Source organism: Procambarus clarkii, chromosome 76 (genome assembly GCF_040958095.1).
Source record: "Procambarus clarkii isolate CNS0578487 chromosome 76, FALCON_Pclarkii_2.0, whole genome shotgun sequence".
NCBI lineage: Eukaryota > Metazoa > Arthropoda > Malacostraca > Decapoda > Cambaridae > Procambarus > Procambarus clarkii.
In genome coordinates this window covers 17,205,546-17,231,625 of record NC_091225.1, presented here as the reverse complement: position 1 = coordinate 17,231,625, position 26,080 = coordinate 17,205,546, and the positions used below count along the sequence as shown (strand labels likewise).

At 37.9% G+C, this 26,080-nt stretch overlaps 2 protein-coding genes and 1 long non-coding RNA gene across 3 annotated transcripts in view; 1 reads left to right on the top strand and 2 right to left on the bottom strand.

Moving 5' to 3' along the window:
* Window positions 1-912: 912 nt before the first annotated feature.
* Window positions 913-9,267, bottom strand: LOC138357097 (uncharacterized). The gene is made up of 3 exons (XR_011224785.1): window positions 9,129-9,267; window positions 4,745-4,957; window positions 913-1,239 (listed from the first exon to the last, which is right to left on the bottom strand). It is a non-coding gene; the product is annotated as an uncharacterized lncRNA (long non-coding RNA).
* Window positions 4,613-20,088, top strand: LOC138357096 (mucin-22-like). Its single transcript, XM_069313646.1, has 8 exons — window positions 4,613-4,769; window positions 11,824-11,974; window positions 12,667-13,561; window positions 17,196-17,284; window positions 17,432-17,522; window positions 17,751-18,002; window positions 18,598-18,811; window positions 19,968-20,088. Exons 2-6 carry the CDS (start codon window positions 11,837-11,839, stop codon window positions 17,987-17,989), a joined length of 1,452 nt encoding a protein of 483 aa, XP_069169747.1. The 5' UTR covers window positions 4,613-4,769; window positions 11,824-11,836; the 3' UTR covers window positions 17,990-18,002; window positions 18,598-18,811; window positions 19,968-20,088.
* A 1,125-nt stretch (window positions 20,089-21,213) lies between these two features.
* Window positions 21,214-26,080, bottom strand: part of LOC138357192 (uncharacterized) — a 17,845-nt gene continuing 12,978 nt past the window's right edge. The window contains exons 6-10 of the mRNA XM_069313841.1: window positions 25,663-25,915; window positions 24,854-25,067; window positions 23,542-23,697; window positions 22,911-23,020; window positions 21,214-21,286 (exon numbers count right to left, since the gene is read on the bottom strand). Coding sequence (XP_069169942.1) covers window positions 21,214-21,286; window positions 22,911-23,020; window positions 23,542-23,697; window positions 24,854-25,067; window positions 25,663-25,915 — 806 coding nt within the window. The remainder of the gene's footprint in view (window positions 21,287-22,910; window positions 23,021-23,541; window positions 23,698-24,853; window positions 25,068-25,662; window positions 25,916-26,080) is intronic.

Below are 26,080 nucleotides of genomic sequence, written 5' to 3'. Positions count from 1 at the left end.
GAAAATGGTTTTGAAATTGCCTTATTACCCTCTTTTAAGTAAACTGACCTGTAATGTAGTGGATACAAAACATAAAGTTTTCAATTAACAAAATACAATTAGGGAAAAGATTAGAATAGAGTAGGGGAGGTTATCTTGAGATAACCTTCCTTGGTTATCTTGGGGAGGATGGAAATCCGGGAGGCATTTATATATTACCTAGTAGAGATTGTAATGGAGTCTATGTGGGGAAAACAGGGCAAAAGCTTGAGATCACAATTGAAGAACATAAGCAAGCATGTAGAATTATGGCTGGTAACAGTGCTGTAACAAACCATAGTTGGGAAAGGATCACAATGTTGATTTTAAGACATGTGAAATAATCTATAAATATAATAATATTAGAACTAGAAGGGTAGTGCAAGGGGTTCAAACAAATACTCTGAATACTTTTGCTGGCAACAAAAGCTGTACAGTACTAGGAAAATAATTATGAGTGAATTAAAATTAGATCTCAATAAATGGATGAATGAAAGCGGTCCCATTAGCCGCGTTCCTAGGGTATGGAGAGGATTACGAGGGATAGCCTACAGATGAATACCTCTATTAATAAAAACTCCAGTTCTCAGAGTAGCAGGATTACAGAAAGGACACATGACCAAAATTCCACAGAAGACATTACCGCAGGTACATCAGAAGTCCAGGATTGAGGTGACGTGGTCAGGCGGTCGAGAAGGATAAGAGGACTGGACCCAGGATAGCAGCCTCATTAGACGTTGAGATGTAAGTCTTGTCCTAATCACTCACTCAGACCTTGACAAAGCACTCAGGAGAGTGCAAAAGACGGTTTAAATTCCTTATACTGTATAAATTTCAAAAATACACAAGTGAGGAAAAAACCCAATGTTGTTATGTATGTAAGAAGACTAATACTTAGATTGAATATTTAATAATGATGGTCCATTATTAAAGGACCATCGTTAAGCCATATTCAGCACAAAAAGATAACTATATAGTCAAATACTGTAGTACATAATACAGCAATTATGTGGAAGACTAGACAATGATGAGATGAGTAATTCTTCAAATTATTTTTGTATTAAGAGAAAAAATTAATTGTGACCATTTTATCACCAGTTTCAAGTAGCCTTACCAAATTATATTTTATAGACTTACGTGATTAAAATAAGCTTAGCCATGCAATGTATTACTGTATATATCAATTTACAACTATGATTCCTTGTCCTTTTGTTGATGTACCTGAAAATAAAATAATGCTTTTTAATAAGGAATTTATATATCTTTTAAACAAGAACATACAAAGGCCTATTGGGCCATATGAGGTACCCCCAATTTACATCCACCAAAACTCATCCATGTCTAACATATGCTTAGAACAATCCAGTGATGACACATCTATTGTTACCTGTTAATTTGTTTCACAAATCAACAACTCAGTTTTCAAACCAGTACAGTATATGGTATTCCCGGGTCTTTACTAAATCTAAGCTTATCCAATTTATGCTAATTCTTTCAAGTTCCATGTAGTGTTGATATATTTAAAATGTTATTTCCCAGGATTAACTTTCTAATTCTTCTCTGAAGGCATTCATGTGAATTTGTTTCCATTCTAAATACAGAGCCCCAAATTCAAGAGTATAATCTAAATAGGGCTTAACAAGGTCAAGATACAGCTGGAAAATAATATTAGGCATTTTTTTTTGCTAACACTTCTAGAAATAAATACTAGATTCCTATATGCCTTACCCCATACATTTATTTATTTTACTTATGATCCCTATTATAAATAAATAAAAACTATTTACTACATTTTAATGGCTACTTATTCATCACATGATTTGCAATACACCAAATCTAAAGCTTAATGATCCACTTCAATCTGAGAAGTTTAAATAACCATTAAACCACCACTGTTGCTCTCAAGAAATAGATTCGGTGCTCCTGTCGCTTGTGGGATTTAATGTGCCTCGTAATTTTAAGAAATCCTAAAGATTTTGTCATTCGACACTAGGAACCTCTGGCAATTGTTTGCCATATTGGATAAATTTCTGAAAGCTGTGGTTGTCTAACCAGGCACTAATAATAATGATAATAAAAATAAAAATAAATAGGCACTATCAGGTGCATCACCATCCATTTACTTTATGTCTATAGTAGAAACCACTGACACTGCAAAATTAACTCTCAGAATTTTAGGTTTTCAAACAAATTTCACCTCACTACAGTCAAATTAAAATTATTACTTTTTTTGTTGACATCAGAAAAAAAGTCTTATGATTTAGAAAGGAAGAAGAATATTTTGGATTTTTTTTATGCACACCAGGAAATCCCTCGAAACATGGGTGTGCAGTTAGAAGGTTACGTGAAGATGTTCATGTTAAAATCTCCTCAAGTGGCTGTCTTTGTCTGATGTGGGTTGTATACCATGGAAATTATTGCCAGAAATACTGTACATATAGTATATCTAGACCTATATGAGAGAATGTGTGTGTTTAGCCTCCAACTTTGGACACACACTTATGGCTTGTTTTCCTTACCCAAATTTGTAGGGAAAATGGTTTGGGGCATGGGATAGATATAGGCTGGTCAGGGTAGGCCTGATCAACATATATTAATGTTAAATGATTCAAAAATATTAATAATTATTCACATCCCACATCCAATTCTCAAGGATTCGATTCTGGTCGAGTGTGATATATTTGTTGATATCCCTGAAGAGTTTTTTATCAGAAAAAATGAAATCCACACAGTAGTTTCATTACTCTCTAATATTATATTTAATGAAAGGGAAGAGAAGCTAATGTGGGGGGGGGGGGGGAGGAGGGGGTAGGAAGAGGGAAGGAGCAGAAGGGGGGGGGGGGGGGGGGAGAATGTGTGTGTGTGTAATTACCCAAGTGTAGGTACAGGATGAGAGCTATGCTCGTGGTGTCCCGTCTTCCCAGCACTCTTTATTGTATAACGCTTGGAAACTACTGTGGGTTTTGAACACCACTTTCTCAATTAACTCATTCCAACAGTCTACCACTCTGTTTGCAAAAGTAAATTTTCTTATATTTTTTTGGCAGCTTTGTTAAGTTAGCTTGAATTCATGCTCTCTTGTTCTTGAAGTTCCAGGTCTCACGAATTCTTCCCTTTCAATTTTGTAGATTCCCATTGCTATTTTGTTCGTAGTGATCATATTGCCTCTTTTTCTTCTATCTTCTAGTTTTGGCATATTTAATGCCTCTAACTGCTCCTCATAACTCTTGTCGTTCAGTTCTGGGAGCCATTTAATTGCATGTCTTTGCACCTTGTCCAGTTTGTTGATGTGCTTCTTAAGATATGGGCACCATACAACCGCTGCATATTCCAGCTTTGCTCTAACAAAGGTCGTGAACAATTTCTTTAGTATTTAACCATTCATGTATTTAAAAGCAATTCTGAAAATGGAAAGTGTAGCATAGGCTCCTCTCACAATGTTCTTTATGTGGTCCTCAGGTGACAGTTTTATATCTGAACCACCCCTAGATCTCTTTTTTTATCAGAATTGCTTAAAGCTTTTTTACATAATTTGTAGGTTGTGTGTGGTCTATTTTCTCCTGTTACCATTCCATAACATGGCATTTGTTCACATTAAATTCTATTTACCAAGTGGTGCTCCATATACTTATTTTATCCAGGTCTTCTTGGAAGGCATGACAATTGTCAGAGTTTTTTTACCTTCCCTAGTACTGTATCTTAGCATCCTCTGCAAACATGTTCATATAATTCTGTGTTTCTTCTGGTAGGTAATTTAAAAAAGATGTGTATGTGTGTGTGAATAAAATGGATTAATTTAGAACCTTCTATACCACAAATGTCAGACCAATCCTTGAGTATGTAGCTCCAGCAAGGAGTCCATATCTAGTCAAACACAAGATGCAGTTAGAGAACTTTCAGAGGTATGCCACTAGACTAGTCTTGGAGCAGAGATGTATGAGTTGCTAGGAAAGGCTATTTAACTGAACTCCATGTCACTGGAAGACAGAAGAGTTAGAGGAGACATGATTACCACATACAAAATTCTCAAGAGCAATTGACAGGGTAGACAAAGACAAACTATTTAGCACAGGTGGTGGAACCTGTGGAACCACAAACTAGGGAACAGGTGGAAACCTAGTACCCAAATAAGCCAGAGACACTGGAAAGAATTTGTTCAATGTCAAGAGTAGTTAATAAATGGAATACACTAGGCAATGTTGTGGTGGAGACAGTCTCCATAAACAATTTCAAATGTACATTAGATATGATAAGAGTGCAATAGGCTCACAAATTTGTACACCAGTTAATTGATGGTTGAAAGGCAAGACCAAAGAGCTGGAGCTCAACCACAACTAGGTGAGTATACATGTGTACTTATTCCATTTGTGTATATCTGCATGTGTATTTGGTTTGTGTGTGTGTGTGTGTGTGTGTGTGTGTGTGTGTGTGGTAAGGATGGGCGAGGTGCCACCTGGTGTGTTGAGCAAGTGACTTATCACCAACGTATCCTGCACGTTATTCCCACAACGACCAGTTGGTAGATAGCTGGGGAGACGGAGATAGGAAGGCATGTTATCTGGTGGGGGTCACGTCCTGGAATTTGGAGGAGGGGGGGGGACAGGACAAGGGGAGAGAGTCAGTGGTGGTCAGTGGTGTCAAACAGTGGGTGTAACACACCTCGTACTCCACTGGTCTGCCTTACCTACCCAGGTTTATCTTTTGGTTGTAGTTCCACCCATCTTACCTTGGTTGTAGAATTCTACCTTCTGGTGAGTATCCTTCTTGGTCATAGGCAGGAGTTCACTCAAGTTTTCAATTTCTTTTTTTTTTCTGTTCCCCACTGAGAAGTTGTCCAGTATGAGCCTTGATGTTCCATCCACAGCTAAGATTGTCCATGAAGACTATTGTTGTACATACCAGGATGTTTTTATATATTCTCTAGTGTATTTGCCATCATCTGATATAAAATAATGTTTGATTAAATACTGTCGACAATGAAGGTACAGTACTTACAATAATAATTATACATGTACATGTAATAATAATAATTTATATTTACAAAATATACATCAGTACATGGTATAATGGTTGAAAAGTTATTACATAAAAAGACTATTTAATAAAGCCACAAGTATGCAAAGCATTTTGGGCATTTTGGTTCACGAATGTGATTGTGGACTGGAACTAAGACCGAGATCTTCCACATACACTTCCAGCTTTTGTGGACTGGAACTGTCAAAGATCCTCCACAATCTGCCATTAAGCCTTAGTTAAGGAGCGGATAAAAGGCTATAGCAGCCTTGGATTGACTCAACAATCCCACAACTTCTAGCATGTCAAGTGACTTTATGATTGTTACTGCCATGTCCACTCAACTCAAAATTCTTAATGCAGCAAGACCCAAAGATTGTCTTTCTGGTTTAGGATCTTGCATCTCAGCAGCCACAGTGTCAGCTTCTTGATTACCAGTCATTGAAACAGTGAAACTTTGATGATTTAGTAGTACATTATTGTGTCCCTCTGATCAATATTTACCAGGTCAATATCTGGCTGATGGTTTAATCCTCTGGTCAGTATCTAGTTGTAGGTATTGTGTCCACAGTATTGGACTTGTGGGCCATTGAGGGATGGCCACAGTATTGGACTTGTGGGGTCACCTCACCATTGGGGAAAAAGTCAGTGTTGGACTTGTGGACCACTTTAACAGTGAGAGATGGGCAGTGTTGGACTTGTGGGTGCTAAAGATAAGATAGAGTTACACTTTGTTGCCACCAGAGGCAGTTAGTTTATTGTGCACCCCATACTCATCTTGTGAGCTGTAATGCAAAAACAATTACAGAGGAGCACAAAAGGTCTTAATGAGATCTTAAGGTCCTTATGGTTAAATCCTCATGGTTGAGGTCCTTATGGTTAAATCCTCATGGTTGAGGTCCTTATGGTTAAATCCTCATGGTTGAGGTCCTTATGGTTAAATCCTCATGGTTGAGGTCCTTATGGTTAAATCCTCATGGTTGAGGTCCTTATGGTTAAATCCTCATGGTTGAGGTCCTTATGGTTAAATCCTCATGGTTGAGGTTCTTATGGTTAAATCCTCATGGTTGAGGTCCTTATGGTTGAATCCTCATGGTTGAGGTCCTTATGGTTAAATCCTCATGGTTGAGGTCCTTATGGTTAAATCCTCATGGTTGAGGTCCTTATGGTTGAATCCTCATGGTTGAGGTCCTTATGGTTAAATCCCCATGATTGAGGTCCTTATGGTTGAGGTCCTTATGGTTGAATTCTCATGGTTGAGGTCCTTATGGTTGAATCCCCATGACTGAGGTCCTCATGGTTGAATCCCCATGGTTGAGGTCCTTATGGTTGAATTCTCATGGTTGAGGTCCTTATGGTTGAATCCCCATGACTGAGGTCCTCATGGTTGAATCCCCATGGTTGAGGTCCTTATGGTTGAGGTCCTTATGGTTGAATTCTCATGGTTGAGGTCCTTATGGTTGAATCCCCATGACTGAGGTCCTTATGGTTGAATCCCCATGGTTGAGGTCCTTATGGTTGAATCCTCATGATTGGGGTCCTTATGGTTGAATCCTCGTGGTTGAGGTCCTTATGGTTGAATCCTCGTGGTTGAGGTCCTTATGGTTGAATCCTCGTGGTCGAGGTCCCCCATGAATGAGAAATATTATATAATGTTGACCAGACCACACACTAGAAAGTGAAGGGACGACAACGTTTCGGTCCGTCCTGGACCATTCTCAAGTCGATTGTGAATATTAGAAAATTCACTTTCGCAAACAGTGGTAGACGGTTTGGAAGAAGTCAAGTGAGAAGGTGGTGGAGGCTAAACCGTCAGTACAGTACTGTAGTTTCAAAGCGTTATATGACAAAGAGTGCTGGGAAGACGGGACACTACGAGCGTAGCTCTCATCCTGTAACTAAACTTGGGTAATTATGCATCCCCACCACAAGAGGCACACCCTGCCACAAGAGGCACACCCTGCCACAAGAAGCACGACCCTGCCACAAAGAAGCACACCCCAACACTACAAGAGGCACCCCAACACCACAAGAGACACCCAACACTACAAGAGGCACCCCAACACCACAAGACACACCCCAACACCACAAGAGACACCGCCCAACACCACAAGACACACCCAACACCACAATACACACCCCAACACCACAAGACACACCCAACACCACAAGACACACCCCAACACCACAAGACACACCCCAACACCACAAGACACACCCCAACACCACAAGACACACCCCAACACCACAAGACACACCCCAACACCACAAGACACACCCCAACACCACAAGACACACCCCAACACACACAAGAGACACCCCAACACCACAAGACACACCCAACACCACAAGACACACCCCAACACCACAAGACACACCCCAACACCACAAGACACACCCCAACACCACAATACACACCCAACACCACAAGACAACCCTCCCCCCATGAAAGACACAAACACACATGCACTGCAAAAGACACCCATCCAAGACATCAATCAAAAGGAGGAATGTTTTTACAGATTGTGATGAGTGTCAGTTAATAAGTAGGCGAAGACCATGTTAGCACTCTAGTCTCAGGACTGATACAGAGGACAGGATGTGGATGTTTCTTTTCGTGTCTAAAGTGGTGTAAAATCTGTCCTTATCATCCAGCATCCTTTGTCTGCCCACTCTGATACATCTCTCTCTCTGTTTCTCATTATCTATTCTTTGTCTTTTTCTCATTTCTCTATCTCCTGTCTTTAACAGTGTAAATTTGGTTAATTTCTTTAAACTGTTCCTGATCAACAAGCTATGAGCTTCAGTAGCCTGATGTGATCAGATCGGTAACCATGTAGGATATCTTATTGTTATAGACCGGGTTGTGGTCAGGGAACAGGGACCCTGAGGAACTAGATTTAATTCTAGTTCTCTGAATTAGTCAGAGAACCACTGGAAACCCCACACGGCAATTTACAATCCTTTAAGAGACTTCCTACAAAGGTTTCACGTCACTGACCTTTCCTCAATGGTTGTAATTAACATTTAGCAGAACCATTTGTCACTGGTTCATCAGACTACAAAGCTGCCCCTTAACTACTAAATGGAATGACTAGTTAAGTGTAGTGGAGGAAAACTATATACAGCGTAATCTCACTATACAGTAATGCCAAATGTGAGATAAAATATGTTCCATTCTGTTATCTTCAGAAAAGGAAGATGGGAAGCCGACACTGGTGTTCTCGTGTGTGAAAACCACAGAACATAAATTAAGCTGTGCTATAAACATAATAATAATATTAATTTTATTGAGAAAATCCATAGGAACTGTGTTGAGGATTCAAACCTATGTGGTGGGTGTTCCCACACACACATGCCCTAGTCAACTTGGCCATGACATGGTTAAAAGGATCGCAACCTGAAGTTCTACTGAGCTCACAATGGTTTCCCGAGGCTTCCACTGAAGCCGGACCAGGATTCAGCCAAAAAATATGAAAGAAAACTCGTTAAAAAAAAAAGACCTAAGCCTTTTTATGCCTATATAAGCTGTAAACCTAAGACAAAACACTTGGTAGTACTGTACTGGTATCTATAAAAGTTGAGACCAGCCATATTAAAATGAATAATAAAAAGGCAGCCAACACTAAATTAATACAGTACTGCACTTTGTATCAGTGTCCATCCTAGAAAGATTTAGATATCATCCCAATACCCACACAAATGTTAGAAGCAGGTGAAGAGAATGAATTATGGGGTATTCCCATAATGTGTGATATAATAAGGAAGAGTATTGACAAATTTATCGCTCAGATGTGGATAGAATTCAGTCCAATATTGCAAAGGAATTGGTTTAAGGGTCTACCACTGAAACTCCTATTCAGAAAATCTCTAGAATAGGGAAAGTTCCCCTAGACTGGAAATATTAAGATGTTACCCTCATCTTCAATACAGGCAGGAAGAGCTCAGAAGAAAGCTACTGACCAATAAGCATGACCTACACACCTGCAAGCTCAGAGAGAATCCTAAAGGAGGGAATTATTCACCACCTCACAGTGCAAAATCTAATAAAATCAACACTACATGGGTTTGTTAAAAACAAATTCTGCCTTACTAACCTGCTCATGTTTTTGGAGACTGTAACTAGCTATTCAGATAGACTTCCAGTAGATGTAATATAGTGTACATGGTCTTCTCTGAAGCTTTTGATAAGCAGAACTCTTTCCAGTCTCTCCAGGTATGAAACACCTGCAAAGACATTACAAGCAGATGGAACAACTGGAAAAATACTACAGTGGATAAAGCAACAGTTAGAATAAGGAAAGCAAAAGGTTGTCAGATATGGAAATGCATCTGACTGATAAAAATGTGTTGAGTGGAGTACTGCAAGGTCTCATCTTGTCCAACCCTTTTTTGTTACATACATAGATAAGAAAATTACAAACCACTTCATCAAATTTGAGATAATGCTAACATCTGTAGTAAAAGTAAATAGCAAGAACGATATTGAGGCCTTATAAAGAGATCTACATAAAATTCACAAATGGTAAGAAGCCTGGCAAATGCTTTTTAATATTGAAAAATGCAAGACCAATACATATCATGACTGCCGTAACAATAACACAATCATGCAGCTGATTGATGAAAAAAAAGGACCTAGTAGGCAGAATATACCTTAGGAATAGTCAAACGAATCTTTGGCTTCAAGGAAAAGAAAATGGTTATTCAACTGTAATGTACAAGTCCCTGGTGCGCCTCCATTTACACTACTGTATTCAAGCATGGAGACCTCACCTTCAAGAGGACATATCTGCTTTGGAGAAAGTTCAACACATAGTGACATAAATCATCCCAAAACTATTTTACCTCATATCAGGAACAGTTGAGAGCTACAGTACTTATAACACTGCAAACCAAACATGATAGGGCTGATCTCATCAAAACGTTTAAAATAATAAACAAGTTGGAGGATATAAATCCAGACCACTTCCATAAAAGGTTCAATGTAGTACATACAGGTACTGTATAATGGGTAACAGCTTCAAGCTCAACAAGCCACAATGTAGAGCAGAAACAGATGCTTTTTTATCCATAAGGTTATAAACCCATGCAACCACCTAACCACCTTAGCCATAAATGACAAGAAATTACTTCAGTTCAAAATCCAGTTGGAAAAAATCCTCAGGAACAATAAGAGGATCTTTGATAAGTTGCCGGCTTTCTGTCCCTGTTGAGCCCACTAGAGGTATAGTGCCTCCCACACCCCACCCCCAGGTAAATTAAAATAAATAATGCACTCTACAGCCGTGGAAAAGATAGACATTTAGCTACTACAAGTAACAAATACTGTACCATTAAATGTGATCTAATCCTGAAGGCCTTCCTCCTATGAATGAATCAGGAAATGAAAAAGCCTCGGATTTACACATTGGACACAAGATTTACTCATGAGCACTTAATAAAACAAAAGCACAGATAAAATTATCTGTGCCTTACTGTCAAGACTGTATTGTTCCACTTATAATAACTCACTTCCTGATAAAACATACAAATTTTCAGAACAATCGGAAATAGTACCTTCCTTAGGTTCCTGTACACTTAATGTTCCTCGATAAAATCTTTGGTGAAAATGACCCCTTTTACAATGATTACCTTATGTCTTTCCGCTCTCAAAATGGTCTCCTGAATGGTATCTAGGAACTTTTTAATATTCTTTATCGATATATTTAGTGCTGTATAGACATAGGCTGCTGGATTAATGCATTCTTTTGATAATTACTTACATGTACGAAATATCTGAAGAAATCTCTTCCTCCTCTGGCTAAGTCAGGTAGAATGAATACCAAGTTAATTAATATTGCTACTCTCCTAATACTGAAATATTCACATATGTCCCCAATGCACATGACTGTCCAATAAATAACTGAAACTGCACACATGCATGCTACCATTGTGAATATGTAATGACTAAAACATGAGAATGTGGGAGACTGCATAAGGCCTGTTGGCTACTGTGAGGCATCTCCTAATCATACCCAACCCTATGTCTATCTCATCAGGCAACTGCTTCCATAAATCTACATTCCTATTTCTAAAGCAGTATTTACCAAAATTCTTCTGAATCTTAACTTGTACAATTTGTATCCATTATTCCAGGTTTTAATTTGTTTACATTCTTAGCGTGCAATAAAAAAAAACACGTCATACTCTTTCATTCATTTGTACACTTGAACCATTACAGCGACCATTGCTCTTCGATTTTGTAGAGAATGTAGATTTATCTTTCTTAATAAGGAAGATTCATAATGCCCAAGATTAACATTGAAATTATTCTCAGTACATCTTCCAAAAAATTTATCAGGTCCATTGTATACTGTAGTAGTCACCAAAACTGAACTGCATTATCAAAATGGGGTCTAACAGTAGCAAGATAAAGCATATTAATAAAAATTCAATGGATTATTACTAAACCTTCTAGACACTAATTTAGATATCTCATTCACTTTGTTTCAGACATTCATACATTGTGTGCTTTGTTTAATTACTGATACCAATGACCAAACTATCTGAATGCTGATAGTGTCAGCATTCACATTTCACAATTTCAATGCCGTTAACCAGATATCTGGCTAAATTGTCATTTCGAAGACTCGGAATACCACATTTGTCAGCATTGATCTACATCTCACAATATTTGTTTTTATCCATTTTAAAAGTAGATTATCATGTAGTTATTTTGAATTGTGATGTGAATTGACTAGCTACCATGCTGTAATGTGACAAGTGTTCCCTTAACCCCTGCCTCCTTACCAGGTGCCGAGCCATTATGGCTGGAGCCAACAAGCGCACAAGCGTCATCTTGGCTGTGTTGGCAGTGGTGTTTGTGGTCATCATCATCATACTGTGCCTTGTACCCCAACCCTGCCATGGCCCTGACTGCCACTGCACTGGACCTCACTGTCAGGTAGGTAATGCCCAAATCCTGTCGTGGCTATGGCTGCCAACTGCACCAGACACAGCTGTGAGGTAGATAGTGCCCCAAACTTACCCTGGCCCTTGCTGCCACTATACCTGACACAGCTGTGAGGTAGGTAGTGCCCAAATGACTCCTGGGCACTACCCTGCATGGCCCCTGGCTGCCACTGTGTTGGACACAGCTTTGAGGTACTAGTAGGTAGTCCCCCAACCCTGCCCTGGCCCTGACTACCACTGCACAGGACATAACTACAAGGTAGTCGGTATCTCAACCTAACCGTGCCCCTGCACTGGACCCAACTGTTGTAAATGAACATGATGCTTCTCCACTGCAGCAGCTGCTGTAAGGCAGATGCTCAATGGAAACCAATTATGCGTTTACATTATCAGCTTAAGATAAAATATAAGCACGAAACGGAGTACCTGTACATAAAAATCTGTCTTTGAAAATGTGAGAAGTCTCTTACGAAATGCTTTCAGGAGACCATAAATAAAAATGCAAAAATGAACTTTGGAGAGTTAATTTTTCAATTACCCCGACAGTGAAGGAAAATGTAGGAAATATTGAGAGAAGATTCGTATTAGAATCATTAATCTTACCCTTTTTAATATATATTTAATTAAACATTAAACACACAAATGTGACCATCTCCTCAGCATGCCTCATGTTTCTTTTTCCAGGTGAGTCAAGAGAAGCATGGAGGAGCACCCCCTGACATCCTAACAGATGCAACAACAGAAGTAACTACATCAGTATCTACAACTACAACTACTGCTCCTACAACTACATCTACTACTACAACTACATCTACTACTACAACTACTGCTCCTACAACCACAATGCCCTTAGAAACTACAGAGTCCAGTACACTTTCCACAACCACTGAAAAGTCAACGACACTGTCCTCAACCACCGAGCAGTCAACTACACTTTCCCCAACCACTCAGGAATCAACTACACCATCCACAACCACTAAACATATTGCATTCTTAACAACTGAAGCATCAACAACTGAAGAGCTAACATCACCGGTAAGTTCAACAACACTGTCCTCAACATCTGACGAGTTTGACACTACAATGTCAGCAACAGATGAGTCGACAGCTGTCACACCAGAACTTTTTTCGGAATATGAAGTTAAGTGGTCAACTGAAGAACCAACTACAGCAGTTTCATCAAGTGAAGGGCCAGCTACAACGATTGCTTCAAGTGAAGAGTCGACTACAATGACTGATTCAAGTGAAGAGTTGACTACAATGAATATGACAAGTGAAGAGACAACTATAATGACTGCATCAAGTAAAGAGACAACTACAATGACCGCGACAAGTGAAGAGACAACTACAATGACCGCGACAAGTGAAGAGACAACTACAATGATCCCGACAAGTGAAGAGACAACTACAGTGCTTGCTACAAGTGAAGAGCCAGTCACTCTATCCTCAACTGAAGAATCAACTATTCAGTCAACAAGTGAAGAACCAACTACAATGTCGTCAACAACTGATGACTCGACTACACCATTATCAAGCACAGTGCCATCAACAACTACACTATACTATAACTTAACTAAAAGTGAGTGCAATATAACTAGTCATTATATAAAAAAAAAAAAATTATATAATGTATATAAAATTATATACCTATATACATTATATATAAAATTTTATAAAAATCAAGAGATTTTACATAAATTGATCGATTTATAGATGGAGCTAGTACATACAATGCCTAAAGCCACTATTACGCAAAGCGTTTCGGGCAGAATATATACAGCACATTCATTGTTGTAGGGCAAAAAATGGATTAATTTCAACAGATTTTCTTAGTTTTAACAATTCCCCAATGAGAATAGTTGTACAGTAATCCCCTAATATTTGTAAATATATTAGTTAAAAAATTGTCAAGAGTGAGCATTCATTACTAATACAGGTGCTGTAAGAGCTCGGTATTCCAAATTCTGGTAACTCGAATGAATTCACGTTCATTGTTTTTGAGCAAATGATAGATGTGGCTGAGTAAACAGCGGAAGCAGCTGGGTAAATATCGGGGAGTGAGCAGGTAAACGGTGGGAATACTAGCAGTAAATGGGTTAAAAGCCTTACTAACCAGGTTAGTCATTTTATGACAAAGATATCAAAGATAACAGTATCATCATCAGGAACTTTAATAAATGAAGCGCATCAAAACTAATTAATTAACATCCTGACTGACTGAAATATTGTTTAGTTTGTTAACCAAATCCATAGTTAATAATTCATTCCACAAAAGCTGACAAAGGTTGAATATTATTAAATATTCATATTTAATCAAATGAGATTCATGAGATTCTCCAAGATTCATCTACTTACCCAAAACTGAGAAAACACCCTCATGATGACATCAAGACTTTCAAACAGAGCTTAAGGAAGTTTTAATACTAATAAAGATTTTCTAAACCAGTTTACTACCTCATCACCTTCCTTGCTGTATTCTTATGGCTTGGTCACGATACAAACCTTACCTTATGAAGCCTTAGTATTAGTTCTATGGAATCTGTAATCTGCAAACTTTCGAAGGGTCTAACCAAAATCTGTCACTTCTGTTAAGTGACGTTAAGTACTGTTAAGTACTGTTAAGTATATTGTAAGCAGTCTCCGTGGTGTAGTGGTAAGACACTCGCCTGGCGTTCCGCGAGCGCTATGTCATGGGTTCGTATCCTGGCCGGGGAGGATTTACTGGGCGCAATTCCTTAACTGTAGCCTCTGTTTAACGCAACAGTAAAATGTGTACTTGGATGAAAAAACGATTCTTCGCGGCAGGGGATCGTATTCCAGGGACCTTAGGATTAAGGACTTGCCCGAAACGCTACGCGTACTAGTGGCTGTACAAGAATGTAGCAACTCTTGTATATATCTCAAAAAAAAAAAAAAAGTACTAACTCAGGCTCTCATCTCATTAACTATGAACTTGGTTAACAAATTAAACAGTGTTTCAGTTAATCACGTCACTGACATAGCAACATGAGGGCACTGAGGTTATGCCCTATATATATATATAGGGCATGCCATGCCTTATATATATGTAGGGCATAACTATAACATAACCATATATACTGTATAGAGTTATACCATATATATATATATATATATATAATATATATATATATATATTATATATATATATATATATATATATATATAATATATATATATATATAAAATAATATATAATAATATATATATATATATATTATTATATATTATATATTATTATATATATTATATATATTATATATTTATATATATTATATATATATATATATATATAATATTATATATATATATAAATATATACATATATATATATATATATATATATATATATTATATATATATATATATATATATATATATACACTGTATATAAAGCATAACTGGTCACTCATTTATGTAGACAATGACCATTACTGGTGCAAGAACTGAACCCTGTGATACTCCAAAAGTGACATTTCTCCAGTCGGATACATTGCTTCTGATTACTGCCCTCATTTTTCTGCTAGTTAGAAAATTTCTCAATCATGTTAGAAGCCTCTCTAACACTACATAAAGGTATGAACTCAAGGGAATGAGATGTAGCACCAACTTCTTAGGTAGCTAGTAGACAATGTTATAGTGAATTCACCTCTAGAGTAGCAGTAACTTATATTGTACTAGTGTTTGGGAACCTGAGAGCCACCAGTTTCCCATTATTGTGCAAAAGTAGCCTGTTAGGCCCAGTAACTTATATTGTACTAGTGTTTGGGAACCTGAGAGCCACCAGTTTCCCATTATTGCGCACAAGTAGCCTGTTAGGCCTGTCTAGGTCCCCCCTAGGGAAATGTCTTATCTTTCCCAGAATGCATCCCACAACAACTACTAACTCAAAGGTACTTATTTACTGCTAGATGAAAAGCGGCATAGGTAAAAGGAAACGTACAAATGTCTCGTCCTGATTGGGTATCAAATTTGGATAAAAACCGTTATAAACCGACCGTAGTGGTATCACCACAATCAGTGCCAACGACAGCTGAACCCTGAGGTCTCAAAAGCTGCTTCCAAAGACAGTGGAGCTGTAAATAATCATGCACTAGGGTGGGTGTGCCAAAGCACAGAATGTCCCACAACAGAGGTACTACATGCTTCTCTTGTGAGTCATGTTATACCTCTCACAAGAGTTAAGATACAGTACATGTTTTGGAAGAAACTTCTAAAGGCAAACCAAATTGAAATAGAGCTCTAGGCAGACTGTGCAGTAGTTAAGACAATATGTTAAACCAGGGGCCAGATTCACAAAGCAGCTACGCAAGTACTTATGAACGTGTACATCTTTCCTCAATCTTTGACAGCTTAGGTTACATTTATTAAACAGTTTACTTCCCAATCAACTGTTTTTATTGTTATAAACAGCCTCCTGGTGCTTCAGAGCTCATTAACAGTTTAATTGTTGTAAACAAAACCGCCAAAGATTGAGAAAAGATGTACAGGTTCGTAAGTGCTTGCATAACTGCTTCATGAATCTGGCCCCAGGCTTCTGGCTCTCATGACTACACCTCTCATCTTCGTGACTAATAAAAGAACTTGTAATATTAACAGTGTTCTTGGCATTCAGTAAATTATTTGTTATATAGAGTATTTGTATTGTCTTTGACACTGTCCCTGTATATTCAGTACTATAAGATAATGTCTGCCTGTCAGTCTATCTGCCTGTCCAAGGTTGGAGGTCAGTCACCTGAGGCTAACCTGATTCAAATTTGCATGGAGATATGGGATGGGCATAGGCTGTTTGGGGGAGGCCTAAGTTAAATGCTTTAATAAATGTTAGCAATTATAAACACCCCTAGGCTATTTTCATGGAGTGTTTCATGGCATCAAGTGTGAAATATGGTGTTTGATTAATGTGAAGTTGTTACTGACAAAAAAAAAATGAAAAAGGAAAAGGGGAAGCAGAGCATCCAAGACCCAAACATTTGTTTCAGTGCTTCTTGAGAGGGGAAGCAGGGGGTGGGAGGATGAAGGGGGGGGGGAGATAGAAGCTAGATAGATAGATAAAGATAGATAGAGGTAGAAATAGAGACAGAGATGGAAGACAGACAGACTCAGGCAATGTCAGGTAGTGCCGCCCCCCCCCCCTCCCGATCTCCCATTCACTATAATTCACCTTCTGAAGTATTTTTTTTTACTTTTAAAAGGTAATGAGACATGCAACACTATAGCCTGCAAGCGATTGGCAGCTCGAATGTTGGATATGATGCATCTTGGCAACATCGACCCATGTGAGGTAATATACCAGCACTATACAGTATTCTAAATTTGAATAGCAATTAATTTAAGGAGCATGGAGGGACAAGGGGAGTTATTTTCCCAAAAAAAATAATTACTGTACTATAATAAAAATGGCTGCACACTATATTTTATGAATCAACAGGACTTCTACGAGTACTCGTGTGGGGGAGTGTTGGACGACCCATTCCTGATCCCCGAGGATCCCCAGCTCATCACACATCACATCATCAAAGGTCAGCCCTGGCTTTCTCTCTGTCACTTTGTCCACCATCAATACACACAGTCAGTTCATTCATTTTATAAACTGTACATACATATATTTGTGTATATGTATGGAATATTTTCCATTTTGTTTAAATACCTTCTCCACTCTTCATGGCATTTTGACAAATCACTATACATTCTCTGTATGTATTATAGTCACTATGTGTTATACAGCTTGTGTACCACTATTTCAACAGATGCATTGGCACGAGTGTCTGCGAGTGACCCAGATGTTGGTCCCATGCGAGAATACTACGACACTTGTTTGAATTACATGGAGACATATAATGAAACAATGCGCTTGGAGCAGGCCAAGGACTTTTTCAACAACATTTCATTGGTATTTAATCCCAATGTAGGAGGCATAGTGAATACTAGTGACGAGTGGCCGGGCTACGACAATAACTTTGATTTAACATCCTGCTTGGCCAAATGATGAAGTTGCACTTGTAAGTATTATAATGACAGTTATCATTAATTATCTAATGAAAAATTAAGTATTGACTTTGAATAATGATATAATAACAAGGTCTGAGCATAACCATTATCTTAAGCAAATAATGAAATGCCAATTATATATATATTTTTTAAGTTCTCTGCTTTGTAGGTTACAAAACTACTGGGATTCATTTTTGTTGTTGGAGTGAAGAACCAAAATTATTTAATTTATAAGCTCCTCATTTATTGCTTCAAATATTTTCGGATATTATATCTATTAGTGCTGGATATAGCTTGAGAAAGCCACCAGAGCTCACCTAGAAATGGGTATTTCATTATATTTAATATTTTTTTTTTAGTTCAGTATTCACTCTGTTATTCAGAATAAGTGGTTTGGCATTTTATAAAATGAAGGTTGGGTCATCAACAAATAAAATTGGCTTCAGGTGATGATTGGCCTTTGGAGGTCATTGATGTATATGGGAACGACGAGTGGATCAGGAATATGACCCTGTGGAATGCCAATATTAATTAGTAGTGTTGGAAGAGTAGCATACAGTATATGTTTTTATAATTAAAATTTCACATAATAACTTGTTTCTGCAGCACCCCACTGTTTGATCTGCATCTGGATGTTGATGGTAATGACACTAAGAAGTTCGTGCTCAAGCTCACCCCACCATTGTTTGACTCGGCTTTCAGCAATGATTTGGCCCAAACAATCTGCCTTCACAAATATAAACTAAGTCTAGAAAATGCTACACTTACAAGTAAAACAATTGATATTAATTCAGAATATGAAGAGTTTCAACAATGCAAGGTGAGTGTATTTTGTTACTATGTATTTGTGGAGGGAGCCCCTGTCATCTCCCTCTAGCCAGGTGTCAGGGAGCCTTCAGGGTCGCCCAGAAATTGGCCTTTCATTACATTCAATGCTGTTTTTTTAGTGTTTATTGATACAAATTTAAACCGAGGATTTATCAACATGCATTGAAGGGTACATATCATGGCTGCACCAAGGTATGTAACACGATGCTGATTTAACAGAGTTTATGAACCATTCTTGCCCACAGCGGTGTGTGAACCTACAGCCCATCCTCCTGTTCTGGTAGTACTTATAGTAACGATGAGGACCATAGTATATATACCCACATACAACAAAATTAGATAGTAGAAATCAGCACTTTTCAGTTGGATAAACCAGAAAACTGTTTTTTACTTGTGTTGCAAAGACAAACTAAACTAACCTAACCTAACCTTCCTAGGCTTAAAACACCATATCTGAGGCCTAATAGAGTATAGTACATACATGTGCTATACTAGGCATAGAAATATTTAAGTTTTTTTTAAGCTTCATTTTTTTTAACGGATTCCTTACTAGTAAGTACAATACCATCTAAAAGCTAAGTACGTACAAATTGATGATTATTGACGACCGTCACAATAGGTACTATGTAAACAGGAGGATGGGTTGGAACCAACGGCCTGTGGGATTATTATATTAGCCTTCCTTGGTATCATTTATTTCTTGTCTAACAATTTTCTTCGACGTGATTGTTTTGTAATTCATACTATGCCCTACGGGATTGTTTTCCATCACACATGACAACATTTCAGAATGTACAGGGAATACATGTGCTATCAATATATGAAATCAGCAAAATAGATGCCAAGATGTACATGTTGATGTTTCATATCATGATCAGAAGGAAAGACAATCAACCGAGGTCAATGTTTGTATACAAATGTTGTGCTGGACTCTATATGTCTCTATATACAATTCAGTTGCCCACAAAACATTAATTTGGCAAGTTAAATGTCAAGTCAGTCTTGCACTGAAAAAATATGTCAATGAAAAGTTTGTTATCATGATGTACACATTAGCATTAGATTGGCTAACAATATGCATGTTATGTGCTGTTTATATATACACCATTATATTGAAGCTGTCTAGTTACTAATATTGGTATTTACAGTCTCGTGGTGCTGGACTTCAAGCCAGACTGGAAAGAATGAGTCTCGCAGTGAATGAGATGAAGCTGATGGAGAACTTTGACAACATCACTCTTAAGGAGAAAATTCTAGCAAACACGAAAATTAATACTAACTTCTTCTTGGAGAGTCTAGCTGATGTAAGTCCTTCATTGTGTAGCATGGACTCTTCCGCACTTGTGCTCATGTTACCCTCATCACTGGAGCAACGCTAATAAAGAATAACAGTGAAGTAATGAATCATACAAGTAATTACCTACACTTAGGTAATTACTTGTATGCTTCATTACTTCACTGTTATTCTTTATTAGAGTTGCTCCAGTGATGAGAGTAACACGAGTAGTGAGGAGTAGTATGCATGAGAGTAACACTCCAGTGCTGTTAACAAGGTGTTGCTCCAGTGATTTTATTGAAGTGATGCTCCAGTTTTGTTGCTGAAGTGCTTCTCCAGTGTGCTCTGATGCTACTGTTAGTGTTGCTCCAATGCTGTTACTGAACTGTTGCTCCAGTGTTGTTGCTCCCACCCAATGCTTCCTTTTTCAGAAGTGCTCATAATTTGCTACTGTATTATCCATGTTTGACTTAAAACAGCTTGGGGTCCTTTTGCTGTAACAAGCTGTATTTATATTACAAATATCAATTTTTCATACTATATTTCTCATCAGCTCCTGCCAAAGACACCGGACATGCGGAACAAGAATATCAACAAAGAATATGAGGAATTCACTCTCAAGGAGCTGATTGATGGAGACGTCTTCACATACTCAAAAGATAAAGTTAGTAATGTTATGATTCCTTTGTAATAGGTTCCTCTCTCATTTGACAAACATGTAATGTGCAGTCTGGCCACAACTATTTTTCACTTCTCATGCAGTACTGCGGAAACCTATTGCAAGACTAACAAAATTACTTAGTAAAAGAGAATTTTGAGACTGGTGGAAAACACAAAATAATACAAAGTGGGATCAGGACACGGGATCACAGATAGAAGGGGTTGGGACCAGAACAACAGATCTCACATAAAGAGCCAGGATAAAAGGTCACTGACAGAAGATAGTGAGGGGGGGGCTGTAAGATGAAGAAGGCAGCTACCAGAGGCTCCATGCATGAAGGTAGTGAAGGAACTGTGTAAGGTGAAGAAGGCTACCAGAGGCTAGCTCCACACATGAAGGTACTGAGGGGACTGTAAGGTGAAGAAGAAGGCTACTTTATTATTAAAATTATTATATCTTACATAAGAAGGCTACTAAGATTATTACTTATCACGCCATGGGTTCCAAGAAAGTCATTGGCAAGGTTCAACCTAAGAAAACACATGTGAGAATGACAATACAGGAAAAACAAGAGATCATTCATAGTGAGACAATGTGATGTCTCACTACAGACAAGTGATAAAACGTAGAGAAAATAAGTTTCTATGGAAAGTTTCTTAGGAAAAACAAGCAGTGAACCACAACCAGGTCCTAGTGGTATGCAGGCGAAACGTAGGAGAAAAAGTACTCCAGAGAAGTCATCACTGCCTGATGTTATAATGGAAGGAGACTCCCCTTCCAAACACTAACACCTCTCCTCCCCCCCCCCCCTCCTCACCTTCTTCCATACGCCAACAAGTCATCAATAAAGATAAGCTTTAATTTGTACATACTATAGTATAAAATGTGTGTGTGTATATTGCATGAAAGGTATTTTAAAGTTAATATTTTTGGGAGTGTGGAACGGATTAATTCAACTTACATTATTTCTTATGGGAAAATTTCTTTCGAGTTACGACCCGTCTCCGGGAACGGATTAAATTCTTAAATGGAGGTACTGTATCACTGTATAAAAAACCTCAACTTTTTTACTGAAACTCAAAGTAGATAAAGTATCAGCAAAAATTGAGGTTTTTTATACAGTGATACAGTACCTCCATTTAAGAATTTAATCCGTTCCCGGAGACGGGTCGTAACTCGAAAGAAATTTTCCCATAAGAAATAATGTAAGTTGAATTAATCCGTTCCACACTCCCAAAAATATTAACTTTAAAATACCTTTCATGCAATATACACACACACATTTTATACTATAGTATGTACAAATTAAAGCTTATCTTTATTGATGACTTGTTGGCGTATGGAAGAGGTGAGGAGGGGGGGGGGGGAGGAGAGGTGTTAGTGTTTGGAAGGGGAGTCTCCTTCCATTATAACATCAGGCAGTGATGACTTCTCTGGAGTACTTTTTCTCCTACGTTTCGCCTGCATACCACTAGGACCTGGTTGTGGTTCACTGCTTGTTTTTCCTAAGAAACTTTCCATAGAAACTTATTTTCTCTACGTTTTATCACTTGTCTGTAGTGAGACATCACATTGTCTCACTATGAATGATCTCTGTTTTTGTATTGTCATTCTCACATGTGTTTTCTTAGGTTGAACCTTGCCAATGACTTTCTTGGAACCCATGGCGTGATAAGTAATAATCTTAGTAGCCTTCTTATGTAAGATATAATAATTTTAATAATAAAGTAGCCTTCTTCTTCACCTTACAGTCCCCTCAGTACCTTCATGTGTGGAGCTAGCCTCTGGTAGCCTTCTTCACCTTACACAGTTCCTTCACTACCTTCATGCATGGAGCCTCTGGTAGCTGCCTTCTTCATCTTACAGCCCCCCCCTCACTATCTTCTGTCAGTGACCTTTTATCCTGGCTCTTTATGTGAGATCTGTTGTTCTGGTCCCAACCCCTTCTATCTGTGATCCCGTGTCCTGATCCCACTTTGTATTATTTTGTGTTTTCCACAGTCTCAAAATTCTCTTTTACTAAGTAATTTTGTTAGTCTTGCAATAGGTTTCCGCAGTACTGCATGAGAATGAAAAATAGTTGTGGCCAGACTGCACATTACATGTTTTCAAATGAGAGAGAACCTATTACAAAGGAATCATAACATTACTAACTTTATCTTTTGAGTATTGAAGACGTCTCCATCAATCAGCTCCTTGAGAGTGAATTCCTCATATTCTTTGTTGATATTCTTGTTCCGCATGTCCGGTGTCTTTGGCAGGAGCTGATGAGAAATATAGTATGAAAAATTGATATTTGTAATATAAATACAGCTTGTTACAGCAAAAGGACCCAAGCTGTTTTAAGTCAAACATGGATAATACAGTAGCAAATTATGAGCACTTCTGAAAAAGGAAGCATTGGGTGGGAGCAACAACACTGGAGCAACAGTTCAGTAACAGCATTGGAGCAACACTAACAGTAGCATCAGAGCACACTGGAGAAGCACTTCAGCAACAAAACTGGAGCATCACTTCAATAAATCACTGGAGCAACACCTTGTTAACAGCACTGGAGTGTTACTCTCATGCATACTACTCCTCACTACTCGTGTTACTCTCATCACTGGAGCAACTCTAATAAAGAAAAACATGAAGTAATGAAGCATACAAGTATTACCTAAGTGTAGGTAATTACTTGTATGATTCATTACTTCACTGTTATTCTTTATTAGCGTTGCTCCAGTGATGAGGGTAACATGAGCACAAGTGCGGAAGAGTCCATGCTACACAATGAAGGACTTACATCAGCTAGACTCTCCAAGAAGAAGTTAGTATTAATTTTCGTGTTTGCTAGAATTTTCTCCTTAAGAGTGATGTTGTCAAAGTTCTCCATCAGCTTCATCTCATTCACTGCGAGACTCATTCTTTCCAGTCTGGCTTGAAGTCCAGCACCACGAGACTGTAAATACCAATATTAGTAACTAGACAGCTTCAATATAATGGTGTATATATAAACAGCACATAACATGCATATTGTTAGCCAATCTAATGCTAATGTGTACATCATGATAACAAACTTTTCATTGACATATTTTTTCAGTGCAAGACTGACTTGACATTTAACTTGCCAAATTAATGTTTTGTGGGCAACTGAATTGTATATAGAGACATATAGAGTCCAGCACAACATTTGTATACAAACATTGACCTCGGTTGATTGTCTTTCCTTCTGATCATGATATGAAACATCAACATGTACATCTTGGCATCTATTTTGCTGATTTCATATATTGATAGCACATGTATTCCCTGTACATTCTGAAATGTTGTCATGTGTGATGGAAAACAATCCCGTAGGGCATAGTATGAATTACAAAACAATCACGTCGAAGAAAATTGTTAGACAAGAAATAAATGATACCAAGGAAGGCTAATATAATAATCCCACAGGCCGTTGGTTCCAACCCATCCTCCTGTTTACATAGTACCTATTGTGACGGTCGTCAATAATCATCAATTTGTACGTACTTAGCTTTTAGATGGTATTGTACTTACTAGTAAGGAATCCGTTAAAAAAAATGAAGCTTAAAAAAAACTTAAATATTTCTATGCCTAGTATAGCACATGTATGTACTATACTCTATTAGGCCTCAGATATGGTGTTTTAAGCCTAGGAAGGTTAGGTTAGGTTAGTTTAGTTTGTCTTTGCAACACAAGTAAAAAACAGTTTTCTGGTTTATCCAACTGAAAAGTGCTGATTTCTACTATCTAATTTTGTTGTATGTGGGTATATATACTATGGTCCTCATCGTTACTATAAGTACTACCAGAACAGGAGGATGGGCTGTAGGTTCACACACCGCTGTGGGCAAGAATGGTTCATAAACTCTGTTAAATCAGCATCGTGTTACATACCTTGGTGCAGCCATGATATGTACCCTTCAATGCATGTTGATAAATCCTCGGTTTAAATTTGTATCAATAAACACTAAAAAAACAGCATTGAATGTAATGAAAGGCCAATTTCTGGGCGACCCTGAAGGCTCCCTGACACCTGGCTAGAGGGAGATGACAGGGGCTCCCTCCACAAATACATAGTAACAAAATACACTCACCTTGCATTGTTGAAACTCTTCATATTCTGAATTAATATCAATTGTTTTACTTGTAAGTGTAGCATTTTCTAGACTTAGTTTATATTTGTGAAGGCAGATTGTTTGGGCCAAATCATTGCTGAAAGCCGAGTCAAACAATGGTGGGGTGAGCTTGAGCACGAACTTCTTAGTGTCATTACCATCAACATCCAGATGCAGATCAAACAGTGGGGTGCTGCAGAAACAAGTTATTATGTGAAATTTTAATTATAAAAACATATACTGTATGCTACTCTTCCAACACTACTAATTAATATTGGCATTCCACAGGGTCATATTCCTGATCCACTCGTCGTTCCCATATACATCAATGACCTCCAAAGGCCAATCATCACCTGAAGCCAATTTTATTTGTTGATGACCCAACCTTCATTTTATAAAATGCCAAACCACTTATTCTGAATAACAGAGTGAATACTGAACTAAAAAAAAAATATTAAATATAATGAAATACCCATTTCTAGGTGAGCTCTGGTGGCTTTCTCAAGCTATATCCAGCACTAATAGATATAATATCCGAAAATATTTGAAGCAATAAATGAGGAGCTTATAAATTAAATAATTTTGGTTCTTCACTCCAACAACAAAAATGAATCCCAGTAGTTTTGTAACCTACAAAGCAGAGAACTTAAAAAATATATATATAATTGGCATTTCATTATTTGCTTAAGATAATGGTTATGCTCAGACCTTGTTATTATATCATTATTCAAAGTCAATACTTAATTTTTCATTAGATAATTAATGATAACTGTCATTATAATACTTACAAGTGCAACTTCATCATTTTGGCCAAGCAGGATGTTAAATCAAAGTTATTGTCGTAGCCCGGCCACTCGTCACTAGTATTCACTATGCCTCCTACATTGGGATTAAATACCAATGAAATGTTGTTGAAAAAGTCCTTGGCCTGCTCCAAGCGCATTGTTTCATTATATGTCTCCATGTAATTCAAACAAGTGTCGTAGTATTCTCGCATGGGACCAACATCTGGGTCACTCGCAGACACTCGTGCCAATGCATCTGTTGAAATAGTGGTACACAAGCTGTATAACACATAGTGACTATAATACATACAGAGAATGTATAGTGATTTGTCAAAATGCCATGAAGAGTGGAGAAGGTATTTAAACAAAATGGAAAATATTCCATACATATACACAAATATATGTATGTACAGTTTATAAA